This window comes from Streptopelia decaocto (assembly GCF_964273445.1).
Source record: "Streptopelia decaocto genome assembly, chromosome: 5".
Taxonomy (NCBI): domain Eukaryota; kingdom Metazoa; phylum Chordata; class Aves; order Columbiformes; family Columbidae; genus Streptopelia; species Streptopelia decaocto.
The window spans coordinates 18257124-18272551 of record NC_138659.1 but is presented as its reverse complement, the minus strand read 5'-3'; the positions used below and the strand labels follow the sequence as shown (position 1 = coordinate 18272551).

The 15428-nt window shown below is 41.3% G+C and overlaps 1 protein-coding gene across 1 annotated transcript; it reads left to right on the top strand.

Moving 5' to 3' along the window:
* Positions 1–3506: 3506 nt before the first annotated feature.
* On the top strand, positions 3507–14896 carry LOC309439958 (complement factor H-related protein 5-like; the record flags this gene model as incomplete). The annotated part of the gene is made up of 13 exons (XM_082053151.1): positions 3507–3567; positions 4667–4846; positions 5599–5787; positions 6866–7045; positions 7544–7744; positions 8946–9125; positions 11095–11271; positions 11883–12059; positions 12194–12370; positions 13042–13224; positions 13910–14110; positions 14330–14527; positions 14668–14896. 13 exons carry the CDS (start codon positions 3507–3509, stop codon positions 14679–14681), a joined length of 2118 nt encoding a protein of 705 aa, XP_081909277.1. The 3' UTR covers positions 14682–14896.
* Positions 14897–15428: the final 532 nt, after the last annotated feature.

Here is a 15428-nt window from a genome sequence, read left to right as displayed (position 1 = left end):
AATTGGCACAGCAGAATTAAGTGAAACAAAATGAGAACTGCAGCTTTTGTTTTAAAATCTGAAACATCTCAGAAATATGTATGAAATCTTGAAAAAGGAAGTTGTGCAACAGGAACATTGCAAAACTGACTGAAAGCAGAATTCTTACAGAAGTTAATGAAGACAGGGGAAGTGATCAAGTTGCTTTTTGAAAGGTAAGGAAACTTTGTTGATGACTCCTTTCCACTACCTTAATTTTCCCACAACATACACATGCAAACGTGGCCAGGCATTGTGGGAAGACGTCAATGAGCTCCACACGCTGCTGTGGCAGCAGAGAAGCTGCTGCAGGCACGCAGCTCAGGCGTGCTGTTGTCCTGCTGAGGGTGGGATGCTGATACCACATCTGTCAAAGCTCTGTGCTAGAGTACCTGGAGTATGTGCAAATGAGGCTCAGTGATGTGCAAGCCCAAGAGGGATTCTGACCTCCTAAGTATATTTGGAAGCAGAGAAAGACTTAAACTGTGATGCCAGAATAACTTTTAAAATGACCATCAACACACCAAAGATCTCAATTTAGCCCATTAACACTCCTGAACTTTTGCTGGTTTTCTGTATAGTTAGGCATAGAGTAGCAGAATAAGAATCAGGTTGCTCAGGAGCCTGTCTGGCTGAGTTTTCAGTATCTCCAAGGATATATTTTCTAACCTTTCTAGCAACCTGTTCCAATGTCTATCTACCCTCACGGTGAATCTTTTCTAATATCTAACTGGAACTTCTTTTGCTGCTTTGTGTCTGTTGTCTTTCATCCTATAACTGTGCATCTCTGAGAAGACTATGGCTCCATCTTCTCTGTAGTCTCCCATTAGGAAGCCAAAACCAGAAATAAGGTCTCCTCCCAGCCTTCTCTTAAGAAACATTCAGAAAATAATGGGTTGGTTTTGGGTGTGTGGGGCATGATGAAAAAAAGTGTGTTTCTTTTGGCACTTTCCTTGTGTATCAGAGACTTCCAATAGCATCAGAATAGAAAAATCTCTCAGCTCTTTCATTTACAGTCATAGTGCTGGCTTGAGAGTAGGTAGGTGATATGATAACACTTCTGCACCAAGTCTGACTTGTGCAATTCTTTTCAGTATCAGCTTGTTATTTATTATCATGGAATAGTATAATAATTTGGCTTACAAGGGACCTTTAAAGACTATCTAGTCCAACCACACTGCCATGGACAGGAATATCTTTCACTAGATAAGGTTGCTCAAAGACACATCCAACCTGACCTTGAACATCTCCAGTGACAGGGCACACAGAACTTCTCTGAGCAGCCTGTTCCAGTGTCTGACCACCCTTGTTGTAAAAAAAACCCAGACATTTCTTTCTTACATCTAATCTAAATCTACCCTCTTTCAGTCTAAAGCTGTTGTTCTGTCACGAGAGGCCTTTCCTCTTGCCTAAACCTTGTGTTTATGCATTTTTTTTTTTGCAAATGTCAGCCAAAAAGACATTCAGATTTATTTGTAGATTGTAATCTGTGTTTTTTCAGTTAAATTCTTGCTTCCACGGTACATAATTGAGGAAACTGACTTTTGTCACAGATTGGGCACTTCCTATTTTGAAGTTTTGAGTGCTGTGTTTGCTGATTTAGACTGACATGTTTTAACCAAAGTGAACCTGTGCCCCAGTGAAGTTTCATTTACTTATATTGGCTTGACAATATTTCATGTAGTGAAGCTCATGGGCCTGTTGCCAGACCTGTTGCCTTTGAGGAGCTCTGGATGAAGCACAAGAATACTTGGTAAATATAAAAAGCCCCTTCTCTTTAAAGAGCAGAACTGGGGGAAATGGAGGGAAAGAGTTTAAATGTCAGTCACTGGAACATTTATTGGGAGCAGAATTCAGAGTAATTTCCTACATTGTGATAAGCAGTGATGTACTTTCTGAAGTCCTGACATGAATTTGCTGGGTTTTAAAGTCAGTGAGGTATCACAGGCCACCGATAACATAGCTGATATCAGAAGGAGAAGGTGGTTGTTTTGAGGAATTTTGGGTAGAGTGGATACAAGAGCAGTACCACACTACTCAGTGGCATGTAATGTAATTTTTTTTTTACTAAGCAGCAGGTTGGGTAGCGCAGGAGGACAGTGAACTCTACTGTAAGCTTTCTGTTCTGACACCAACAAATCAAAACCACTGCTCTTCCTTCTTCATAATAGTTCTGAGCAGCAAGTGCACTGGAGTAAAAAAAAGAGAATGACCTAAAAAACTCCACAGTGTAAGAAACTCCACAGGAAATAATGAAATAATGAAAATAATCTTAGTATTGCCACATGAGAATGTAGCTCAGCTCAGTCCAAGCTATACTGTTGGTGTAGCCCAATGAATATGGCTTTTGCTGTTGCTAATAAAATAGCACAGGCTCTACATTGACCTGACTGTGCAGGATCTCTGGACTTGCCTGGGATTACCTTGAGCTGATTTTAGTTTGTTTAGCTGTGACAGCAGTTGTTTAACAATCACCCCATTGGCTACCTAGATGTTTTTTGGTTTAGCTCTGATTTGTACTGGTAACAAGCAGTTATTGAACTACCTGTGACTCCAGACTAAAGTGTGGTGTGGGAAAGGATAATGCAGGATGACACGAAGATGAACAGAGGTCAAAGACTGTAAAAAAACCCCACAGTGTTCAAGCAGTGGCCCCAGCAGAAGTGTGACGTGGTCTTATCCAGTAAACCCAGTTTTAGAGAACAGATGTAAACAACTGGGATTTTAAAAAGTGAGATGTATTAAGAAAATACATACATGTAAACACAAGGAGACCTCAGTACTTAGAAGGAAGGAACCCTTGCTACTTGCGTTGAACGCTTCCCAACAAAAACCTTGGTACACTAATGGCTCACGTGGCATTCCCCCCGCCTTGAGAGCCTCCTTGAGAAAGATTGGTGCTGTCAGCCAGAGAGCAGGGGAAGGAGGAGTGTAACAGCAGAGGAACTGCTTAGGTGCTAGGACAGTGGTGGGTTTTGGGGGTCATTTTTTGTTTGTTTGACTGTTTGTTTTTTAAAGCATTACTGAAGCTTTTTTTGCATTAATTTGGACTATGAGTGTTAGCATTATTGGAAGTGGACTAATAATAAATTAGTATTTTTATTAGGCTGTTAAGATTTTAAGTAGACCGATAATAAATTATGGGCCCTGCATATAAGGTGGTTTTGCCCATAACAAAATGTTAGGCTTGAAAAGCTAAGTGCACTAAGTTTTGTATTATACACATACCGTGAGGTTTTGGCTATGGGTTTCATAGTGCTTCTGTGTCAAGTTCAGTCTGAAAAGTTTTGTCAAAAAACTGGAAGCCTTTTTGCAACAACTGCATAATTTATCTTTACAGGTTGACTGCTGTCTTGCAAGAAAATTAGGGGAGGAGACTGCAAGAACATCCTCAGGAATCATGGGAGTGAATAAAAGGACATGCAATTCAGAGTGCAGAAAATAGCAATGCTGTGGCAGAGGACATCTTCAACTTCTAAAGTTTGGAAATGGCACTGCTGAGCTGCACCGTGGTGTTTCTGCTGTGGCTGGGCTGTACTGCACATGAAGGTGAGTTATTGAATGGAAATCTATGCATTCAACTGATGTAGCTGGCAACAATCACGAAAAATGAACTAAACAACAACAAAAAATCCAACAGCAACACTACCACACTATACTGTTTACTTCTTATGTAATTCCTTTCAGAAGCTTACTATAAGAGTTACAATTTAGAACTATGCATGTTAAAATATTTGCTTTGTATTTTCTTGTGAGATTACTTCTTTGTCTTCTGCCTAAACTTCTCATAAAGAACCGAACTTATTACAAGCCATAACTAACTTCAAATAGATTAATCCATATAAATGCCTTTGCATTTCAATTTAGCTGCTGATATTCTAAATACATACAGCGTTTTTTCAAAATATTATACAACTCTCTAAAAATACAGGTACTTTATTTCAATAAGCTGCATGATACAATAAACATGCTGCCTGAAGAAGATCTTCACTGAATTATATACCTTTGTTTAAATAACCAATTTTAAACTCCATGATTTATCCATTTAAATCTATTCATCGTATTCAGATTCTTCTACCCCCTCTGCCTTTAAAAGTAGTTACTTATATATACCTCATACTTTCAATTTAGAATGGTGGAACTAATTTTAGGAACCCAGGACGAACAGACTTATTTGTAGTATTAAAGAAAACTGAGAATTGTGATTGCAGATGTAAAAACTTATTCCAGTATAATGCTGGAAAACAGAAACTGCACTCTGAAAAATTCAGATGTTTATTCATATTTTCAGTTAAAATGTTTTCAGTTCTGTAATATTTTTCAATGTAAAGACTGTGAAAATGGTAAAGATGTTGAGAATTTCTTAGAGCGAGAAGATAGTGCTGTTTATTAGTACAGTATATTCTCAGATGGAGGGACGTAGGTCATCAGAATATCATCCAACTTGTATAGTTCCATTATTTGCAAGTGTCAGTACTGTTCTGTGTCTATCAATTAACAATAACTTGTGGATGGTGTCTGCTGGAATGGCATGCAAACACCCACATAGCTTTGATTTTGAAGAAATTGTTAGTTAGGCATAAATCAGGATAAGAAGAAAATGGCAGGGTGCAGTCAGATAACAAGAATCTGTGCACTGCTTCTGCAGGAACTGCCTGTGAAGACCCACCTGTCATTGACTTTGGAGAAATTACTAGTGGGAATAAATCAAGATATATGGAAAGTGACAGAGTGCAGTACATGTGCAACGCTGGATACACTTTATCAGGATCAGAATGGGTAACATGCCATGAAAAAATGTGGGTACCTGGGCCACCACAATGTTTGGGTAAGTGTAACTTTTATTGCTAGCTGACTTTGTACTGGTAGACAATTCTGATCATTCTTAAAACAGGAGTTTTAGAATTAGGTTTACATTAGTTGTTTGATTACCAAGTCTGTAAAGGACTGAAATTAATCCCTGGGTTCAATACTTCTCAGCTTGTAGATCTTGGGCTTTAGGGGCCCAAAATCACTTACACTCAATCATGTAATCTCTTTATCCAGAGATTACATTTGCTAAAGCATCCTTTCATATAATTTCCTAACTGTCCCTCACAGGTGGGAGGAGAACTGCTGTGGTAAACTGCTCTGCTGTCTTCACTTTCTTCAGTAGAGCTCTTTGTTAGGAATCTTATAACTTAATTTTTAATCCTAGATAATGGAAACTCAACAGGGATGAAATGAGACTTACTCCTACTGATTTCATTAAATAATTATTAAAAGGAATACAGTCTCCTGAAATCAGTACCTCTTGAGATCATCACTGCTGTTTGCAAAGTCTACCAATTCTTTTATACATATAAATAAGAATATGCTTGAAAGTTGTGCCACATCATTGATAAACTACCTAAAACTAAACATTCTGAATTAATTGTGATAGAAATTAAATGTTTATGTTGTCTATATTTTACTTTCAAAAATCACTGCTGAGTCACAACCAGGCTGGTTTTGCATAGTCTTTGCTGAGGAGGTGCTTCACATGCTAAAAGCCACCCAAGATTCATACTCTACCATTTTTCTTTTATCTTGTTTCCCTAGCACCATGTATCATTACAAAACAGCAACTGCAAGTGAAAAACCTACTTCTCTCCAATGGACAAAGACACTCATTTTTGATTCAAAGTGGTCGGTGGCAGAAATTTATGTGCGTGACAGGATTTAAACTCACAGCCTCTCCTATCAGGCAGTGTTTTAATGGGGATATCAAACTTCCTTCATGTGTCATTGGTAAATATGAACCATACTTGAATAATTTTGATCTGTCAAGTAGACCTTATGTGTAATTTTGCAGTTGTTCATGTGCATGAACTGCATCCACCTGAACTGTTAGAGACTGTTTATTCAATGGGCAATTGGTTTTCCAACCACAATTATACCTGCTGATAGTAATCCTGCTGGTGGATGCGGTTACTCCTCCCATTTTGCAAACAGAAATTGTATGGGATTGGATTGTCAGTATGTAAGAATGAAAACATTCTTGCAGACACTGATCTACTGGTCTCTGATACTTGGTGCTTTTTCAGATGGTGATTCTGGATCCTACTTGACTCACCACTGAACGCAGGTGACTCAGCAGTACATGCAGACAGCTGATTGACCCCCCTTCACTCCACAGCAGGACCAACCCGCAGTTACCTTATAGTCATCCCCTCCCAGCCCTGAGTGTGGTGGTGGTATTATCTAAACTGGAAGTTAAAACAAGAAAAAAAAAAAAAAGAAAAAAAAGATAGGCTCTGGTTTGGAAAGAATGTTTGCCTTGCTTCTCCGAGCATTGAGAGATCATGAGCTTTTTGGAATAGCGTTGTCATTCTTTCTCAGTTGTTGAAATACTTCCAGTGTCAGTGCAAGACGCTAATCTTAATCACAGAGCCTTTGAATGATCGGTTCCTAGTTTAGTAATTTTTTTCATTTAGGACCTGCCGGTGAAGCTGCCCTCCTTTGGGACAGTGTGAGAGCTGTGAGTGAGCCCAACATAGGTCATTTTGAGCTCAAGCTGTGGAATCACCTGCTGGAAAAGATTATTCTAATTCAGTTTGATCACCTCTAGTTCTTGCTCCAGCCATTCTCTTTGCAATTAAGTTTTAATCTTCTAATTATCGTGACATCAGTAACAGCAGTCACTTTCCTCTTATAGAACCATAGGTTTCTAAGAGTGGGAGAGTAATGTAACCTTTTCTTTGCCCTAAGAAACATCTTTTTAACAATTTTATGCAGTTATGGTCAATATACCACATATATGAGAACTTATGCATTAAATATAAATGCATTCTTCAAATTCACATCCAATTTTTCTCTTTTTATATAGACATTGTATGCTCTCCTCCAATAATTCCTTATGGGAACTTTACACCTCAAGAAGACACCTATGTAGTAGGTGATATAATCACAGTACAGTGTAATTCTGGATATTATTTTAAAACAACTACTGGCAAAACCACAGCTGAATGCACCAAGAATGGCTGGGTTCCTGATCCAGGTTGTGTCCGTAAGTAGCTCTCATGAATGAAGACACAATATGCGGAGTTGTTGGAAATATCTTAGTGAAAAAGAAGTCAAGAGAAAAACTTAAAAAATCATGAGACTTGAGAGTTGCTTATTCATTGTGTTTCTTCATGATGTAAAGCTTAATTTGATGGTTTAGAAAAATCACCTGTAAAAATAATAAATAAATCTACATTTACATTATGTTTATAAACACAAGTATTACCATATTTGAAAAATTTTGTGATAAAAAGAGCTATAGCCAGCTCCCTGTCAGGAAGATTTGTGGTCCACCTGAGGAGTAGCATGCCAGTCAAGATAAGAGGGCATAGTGAGTGTTAAAATTTTCCAAAAAAGGCAAAATATAGCTAATGGTTGGAAGATATCTTTCATCATCATTATCGCAGCTTTAGATTTTTACTTGTAGTTGTATGTTGGTACATCATGGACAATCAGTTGTCAAGCATGTGTTGATACTGTTGGTGTTGAATTCTATTTCAAGAGAAGCTGTGTGACTACCCAGTTATTGAAAATGGCAAATTAAGTGATTCATTGGAGTACTACAGAAGCTACTACTTTCCGATGAGGTTTGGGCAGCATGCTGATTACCACTGCAATGATGGTTATTCAACCCCAAGTGGACGGAACTGGGTTCAAGTAGTCTGTTCTGAAAGGGGCTGGTCTCCAGAGCCAAAATGCCTCAGTAAGTACATGTCTGCTATATTTGCAATTCTGTTATAATTATCAAAGTTCTGTGCAACAGAAATTGTGCTGATGGAGCACAAGGTGGAACAAAGAACAGTTTGTTAAAGTAGCCCTGCTTTAGTTGACCCCTGGAACTGCACTCAGACTCTCAGAATATCAGCAGAGCTTGAACTGTCAGCTGGTGACACTCTGCAGTGTATAAATGCTGAAATGATGCTTTTGGATTTTGGAGCTCCTATATGCCTAAAACTATCCATGATATTAAGAAACACATAGGAAAAGTTTATTTTCTCTAGTTCTGGATCCTGTGCATACGCCTTCTTTCATCTGCACACACAGCCGCACACACAAACAGTGAGTTTCCACTCTGTGTAAATACGTTCTTCCTTCCTTGGCTTGGGCACTTCATCTAGAGGTTCCTCTCTGACAACCATTGCCTGGTCCCTTTGGATAACCTTTGGAGCTGAGAAGGTGGCACACACTCTTGCAATAGGTCAGATACACTGACTTAAGGTTTAAACTAGAAAACAGATTTAAAGCAGTGAGCTGAGGCCTCCTCTGCTAACACACAAGTGCATTCACAGTAAAGTTCCTACCTACCGGTAGGGCTTGGCAAGTTCAAAGAAGAGGTTGCTCTTTCCCTGCTGCCCTCAGTGGAGTGGTGCTCAGTGTAGGAAACGAGTGGAGTCTGTCTCAGAGGAATTCCTTCAGGCATCTTCCTCGTGTCTGGACTCCTGGGGCACAGGATGCTGGAGAGCCTACATGCTTGGATGCTGCTAAAATCTCATTTGCACAGAGATATTAACACCTCCTGGAGGCAAATGCTGCAAATCACTCAGGGCAGACATCAGCATTCTAGAGACAGAGCAGACAAACCAGAGCTGCTGTACATGATGCGAGATGCACAGAAGTTAGCCAGCCTTGCTTATGCACTCTAGGTAAGTGATATTGTTTACTAGACCACTTCTTAGCACTTTATGTAGTGACTTGCACTCCTGTTCATGTGATTCGTTTACCTAAGGGCAGTGAAACAAAACATGCTTTCATTCAGGTTTGAACACGAAGGTCTTTTTGGATTAGAAGGATACAGAAAGATGCCAGGAGGCTCTATTTTAGTAACTGTCTTTCTAAGAATTAATTTTCCTCAGTTCTTGCTGTACTTATTACTGTCGTTGAATGTAGTTACCTTCCTTCTTCAGAAAACTGTCGTATCGGACGCCTGGAAAATGGTTACTTCTCACATAACAGGAAGTCCATTTACAAGGAAGGTGAAAGAGTTAAATATGTCTGCAATGATGACTATTATACTGAACATGAAGATGGGGAAGTCACATGCACAAAGGATGGCTGGTCACCTCCTCCAAGATGTATCCATAAAAGTGAGTGTGCTTGTATTTTGCTGATATTTACAGCTAAAACCAGTAAATCCATCATCACGTCACCTACATGCATTGCCACTGCTTAGCAGCTCTAAGTCTGGGTGCTCTACAGCTGAACCAGAAGGCTGTGATTCTCTCACCTGGCTGATGCAGCTCTCATGTCCCTGCGTGCTGCTGAGGTCAGTCGCTACACAAACGTGCAGAATGTGACCCTGTAAGATGTGCACATGTGGCTAGTTCAGATGTCCTAGAACGTAAGCTCTGATCTTCAGTAGTGAAATCTTGTTGTTACATAGGTGTGCAGTAGTATAATAAGTAGTGATCATTCCCCTGGCACAGCCTATCTGTAATTTCTTGTCTTCTTTCATCCTCTCTCTGTCCCATGTGATCCCTGTTTCTCTTGCTTCCTTTCCAGTTGGCATCATGCTGGACGAGGGGAGGCATGGGAAGGTTACCTCTCCTAACTCTGTTTTCAGCTTTTGTTCCTGACTCGCATTGAGCCTGGTGTTGCTAGAATGTCTCACAGGAACTTTAAATACTTTAGGTAATGATTCCATGTGGACAAGATAAATAATTCAACCTAACTTTTCTTAGACTGTAAAAATATTTTTTTAGGAAGCAATCCCACCCTGACATAGACACCGACCACAGGATGCTTTGGACCACCACCCACTGAGATTTGGACGTAGTAATGAGCAGGCAAAATAGAATTTTATGATTCCTAGTGTTAGGCAATCTTAAACATTATTTTTTGTGTGTTTATACGAGTTATGTGAAATTTAAACTTTTCAAGCTGTTGCACAAATGTATCATTAACTCTGCTCCCAACATTCAAATACATCCTCTAATGTTCCTCAAAGTCTTTTTTGTGTGTGTGTCTTTATTTACTTGACCCTCTAATGTGCAAATATTGCTGTTTGTTGTAGTGTTAATTTCTTAAATTATTCTGTGAAGGAGTTTGTTTATTAGGAAGGAATTTAGCATACTGTAGAAGTTTTCTTTCAGGATACAAGACCAGAATTTGCAACCAATACGATTGTTTTCCATCTATTTAGACTGGCTTAAACAATGTATTCTAAGTGATGTGAAATCAGTTACAACATTGGTTCTGTCTGCATAACTGTTTTAGTGTGCAAGAAGGGGTCCTTTGGTACACACCTGCTTTAGGGCTGCACCGTGTGCACTCTGAATGGTTTCTCTTTGGTAGAACAGAGGTGGTACCTGCACACTGTGGTGATTTCTGGTGTGCCCCTCCTTGCCAGAGGGACAGAGGATCCTCTTTATGCATGCCCAACATGAATTTCATTTCTAGTGAAGACCAGGTGTGGACACACAATTTTGGAAGCTTACAGGATTGCTAAAGATCAAACTAAACTTTTTTTGAAGTACATTTAGCAATGAAGTTGAAACAATTTTAAACTGGAAGTTGACTAATAAGAGCCAGGACATCCATATTTTGCTGTGGAATCTTATCATCCCTTGTGGATGTCTTCAGAGCAATCCTGATTGGATGCAAGGCAGACTTTTTGAATGTCGTTTAATTTTTAAATATTCCTTTGTATTCTTGCAGTCTTTGCTCAGTTCATATCTCTGCCAACTAAGTCCTGGGCACATCCTCGTAATTCAAGAATCTGTTTTCTACAGAGTCCACTAGTGTCTAGGAGTTGCTTTGGCACTTTAGTTGTGGAAACCACTTAAGTGTAGTAAGTGACACAAGCCTTTATTAACATTTCCTGGCACAGTTAGAAACAGGATCTAGGTATGTGAGTGACTGAAGTCCATGTCTGTTTAGGGGAATTACTTATTTCATCTTCTGTATGCTACCTTTTATATAAAATCCACTGACAGTGGATGACTATGCTGATGTTGTAGTAGAAAAAGCTCTCCAAGGCATCTCTTTGGTGGAAACAGTACATTCATTTTATGTATATCACATTAGCACAAGCATCAACTTTCTGTGTCTTTTCAGAACGGCCATGTGGAAGTATTCCAAAAGTTGCCAATGCTCAAATTCAAGGGAGAAACAAGGCAAGTTATGAGCCTGGTGAAACAGTTAGCTACCAGTGTGACGAAGGGTTCCTTATTGTTGGTACACCAGAAATTATTTGCAGAGAAGGAAATTGGACAGCACCACCGTTCTGTGAAGGTATAGGTTTTACTTCTAAGAAGTCCATAATCCTTTTTAACCTTTAATGTTGTGAATTAAAATAACACCATCACAGGCATGCACATGAAACAGGCCAATAGAGCCAGCAGGTGATTTGTTTTGAACGGGCTCTTACAAGGCCTGTTTTTCTGGCTCCTGAGAAATAACAAGCAGGGAAGGTGAGTAAAGAAATAATTTCCGCCGTGGGCTGAAGTTGGTAGCTGGAACTTAGCTCAGTGCTAACTGGTAGGGTAATGTATCTTATTTTCACATCACCAAGAATGTCAGTTACTGAAAGTTGCCTTCACATAGTCAAAAAACCCTTTCACTCTCCAGCCCTTTGGCACACAATGCTGGATAGCACCTATCTGTGCCTTTGGCTGATCTCTGCGACTCCTTTTCTCTTTTTAGTCACTATAGGCAAAAATAATAGTGGCTGGTGAGGAGTTGTAGAATAAAGACCATAATATTATCTTCCTTTTCCTCTCTAGAAAATTGTCTGCATTAGGAAAACAATTTCTGCTCCTCAGGCATAATGGTGCTCTGAAATGCAATATTTTGTGATTGATATATTGCTGGACTACTGTTCTTAAATGCACCTCTCTTTTCAGATGTTACCTGCGGAACTGCACCTGAAATTCCCAATGCTCATATTACAAGCACTCAACAGGAGAGGTATCTGCCTGGTGCCAGAGTGCAGTATGAATGTGAAAGCAATTTTCAGATGATGGATATAAATTATGTCACTTGTACAAATGGACAATGGTCACAAGCACCAACCTGCAGAGGTAGGAATCTCTGCTTTCATCTTGCCTTTTAGCATAGAGGGGACTGCTTACCTAAATACTCTAAAGACTTAACCTATTTTAACTCTCTTTTCTTCATGTACCTGCAAACATGACCGCACAGTGTCTCTTTTCAGATGTGACGTGTGAACCTCCTCCAGAAATTGTGGGTGGTAAAATTGAAGGTGTTAAAAAGTCAAGGTATTTGCCCGGAGAGAGTGCTCGCTACCAGTGCTGGCGAGGCTTTCAGATGACGGGATCTGCCAGTGTAACGTGTCAGACCGGGAACTGGACAGAGCTGCCAAAGTGCAAAGGTACCATTTCTCTTTCTCTTCATACAGTTGCCTGTCAGTGAGACTGTCATGAAGCTGAGTCAGTGGCATTTACTTCTCCAAATTTCATTCTCAATACTGTGCACAAATGCAAGATATCTGGCACACTCAGGAAAAGGCGTTTTCCCAGGTTTCTCTTCAGATGAATTTACCAGCTGCATGACCCAGGTGGCTCCACAGGAGAGGGCCCCAGCTGGAAAACCACCCCGAGGCTGAGAACAGTTGCTGGCCAGGTGTAATTTTGAGACTTCTTAGAACCTGCTTTCTGTGCCTGCGTGATGAGAAGAGAGAGAGAGAAATGTTGCCATCTGTATTGGACAATCAAGCCCGCAGCTTCCCTGCTAGTTGACATCCAGTTGATGCAGATGATGCATTGCTATATCGTATGTCGTGGAGTCAAATCAACTATTAAAGGAACTGAGGGTAGAATTTGAAGCGTAAGCCAATCCCTAATTACTGTACTGTGTTGGTGCCTCCTAGGCTTTCATGAGAGTACTGAAAATGTCCCCTCTTTTCAGGTATTTGCTTTTCTCTCTGCTTTCCTCTGGGTCTCTCAGAGGAGTGCCAGCATACTGTCTGGTAGTATTTGTGGTCAAGCCACCATTGCAATTAAACTCTGGTGACTTGATCTCTGATTGTGAATTTTCTTCCAGGTGAAGGGGGGAAGTGTGGCCCACCTCCAGTTATTGAAAATGGAGACCTTCTTTCCTTCCCCATGCAAGAATATTCCCAAGGTACAACTCTGGAATACAAATGCCCCAGATTCTATCTCCTGGAAGGATCTCAGTATATCACGTGCACTGATGGCCAGTGGACAAGCCCCCCGGTTTGCCTAGGTAGGTTGAAGCTGTGAGGCCAAAGGCTGTGCGACTGCTCCACTTTTCTGCTTCTCAAGATCCTGAGGGCATCGCTTGTGCAGCACCACGTGTGCCAGGGTGCAATGGTGGCCCGAAGGAATTTTGTCTTGAGGTTAGCTTGTGTAGTCCCTTCTGCTGCCCGCTGTCTCTCATTGGGTTCAGGAGGAGAGGAGCTGGTCCGAACCCACCTGTGCGAGGGCTCTCGAGTGCTCCTGAGCTGGGGACACTGCTCCGGTCAGTGGCTGTGAGCGGGGAGGGTGGCTGTGAGTGTGTGGTGGTGCTGGGGAATCCTGGGGTGCATCCGTGACATGGCCAGGAGGAAACACATTTAGAGAAGTGCTGGGCAGAGGCAAAGGAATGATCTAAAAAAAGACATGGGGAAGTTCATTGGTGCCTGGTGACTTTCCCCACCCATGCTTTGACCTTGCCCTGAGTGACTGTCAGAGTGAAAAGGCTTCTCCGTAGCTCTGCCAGGGGTCTCAGCTGTGGTCTTTTCTCCCTCTAGCTTGGTGCAAATGTCTTTCCTGTTGTGGCTAACAGATGCACAGAGCAAATAGCTGGAAGCATTTTGTGATGCAAAGAACTTGTGTAGGCTCTAGGGGAAAAAAGTTACCCATGGTGCATGTGTATGAAGTGATGACGCTCTGCTCTTGCCTTTTCCAAGTGGCCTGTACAGCATCTGAAGAAGACATGAGCAGCAATAATATTGAGCTGAAATGGGTCAGAGGAAGAAAGCTGTATGTCATCTCGGGGGACTTTGCTGAATTTAAGTGTAGAAGAGGATATGTGAAGGACCCAGCATCTTCTCCCTTCAGAGCGCAGTGTGTGGAGGGGATGTTGGAATATCCACGGTGCAAGCCAGGAAGTAAGTCATCTGCACTCCAGCCACAGCTCAGCTGCTGTGTTGTTGGTGAAGCCCAGGGGAAAGTCTTTAGGTTTTCTGGGGAGGAGCCGAGTGTAGGAGCCTGAACTGGAAACACTGCTGGGAAAAGGGCTCTCAGGAGCTTTCAGCCAGTGCCAGCAGCTTCAGGGCATCAGCTGTCCTGTGGAGGTGAACAGGCAAATAATGGAAGTTCTTTTGCAGGGAACTGTATATTGGATAAGAGTACTATGGAAGGGAACCATATTCAGCTACAGTCACCAAGGTTGTCGAGCACGTCCACCTATCGCTCTGGGGATTATATTGACTTTGAATGCAAATGGTGGTACCGGAAAGTTTCACGTGCTGAGTCATTTCGAGCAGAGTGCCTGGATGGAGTGATTCAGTATCCTACATGTGAATGTAAGTGCTCAGTGCCAAGGACACGAGGGGCTGTAAGAGGCAGCTTTGCTGAAACTGCCTGTCCTCTGCTCTGAGGAACCACTGCGGTGTGCCACGCTTGGTCTTCACACCATTCCCCCTTTTTTCTCTTTATGCTGCAGATATGCTTGGATAAATGGAAATGGCATGAAGGAGCCCAGCTGTGGAAATGGATGATCCCTCACACAATGTAGTGATCTGAGCTCAGTTTTTGCTGACATTTCCTGTTTTGCTGGTCTTTGTTTGCAGCTTCGCCAGTGCTCTGTCTTGGAATTAGTTATTTTTTTTCTTTTCATGATTCAGTGATTGTGTTTACATTTCATCCCTCCAAATGGTTGTGCTTACATTTTATCCATTCTCTATTGATCTCACTGGTATTTTTTTAACAATTGCATCTTGAAATAGGCTGGCCTGCTGAGACGAGAATTAAACTGACCTACTCAGCAAGTAGAGTGTGTTTGGTCTTGTCTACTCCTAGCTTCATCTCTTTGTTCTTGCCTGGATACTCACCTAGGGTCATGGCAGAGGTGAGTGTCCTGACTGCCTGATCAGATGAGCAAGTGTGTGGCATCTCCTTTAAAAGGCTCAAGAAAGTATCTAGATCAGAGATCCAGTTCCTATGGAGGACTTGAGCCTCCCTGCCATTTGCTGGAAGGGCAAGATGTTGGGATGCAAGTAATTGGGATTTCTGGATGGAGGTGGGGATGACTTCTGGGTCCACATCCTGAATGGGCCAAGCTGTGCTGCCCACAGCTTCACCTGCTGTCCACAAGCAAGGTACAACTGTCTGCAGTTGTGGAAATTCATGGCAACCTTGGGTGCATGTATTAATGGACTTTATAATTCAGAGGAGAGAGACAAAAGGAAGTGGTAGATTTTGCTT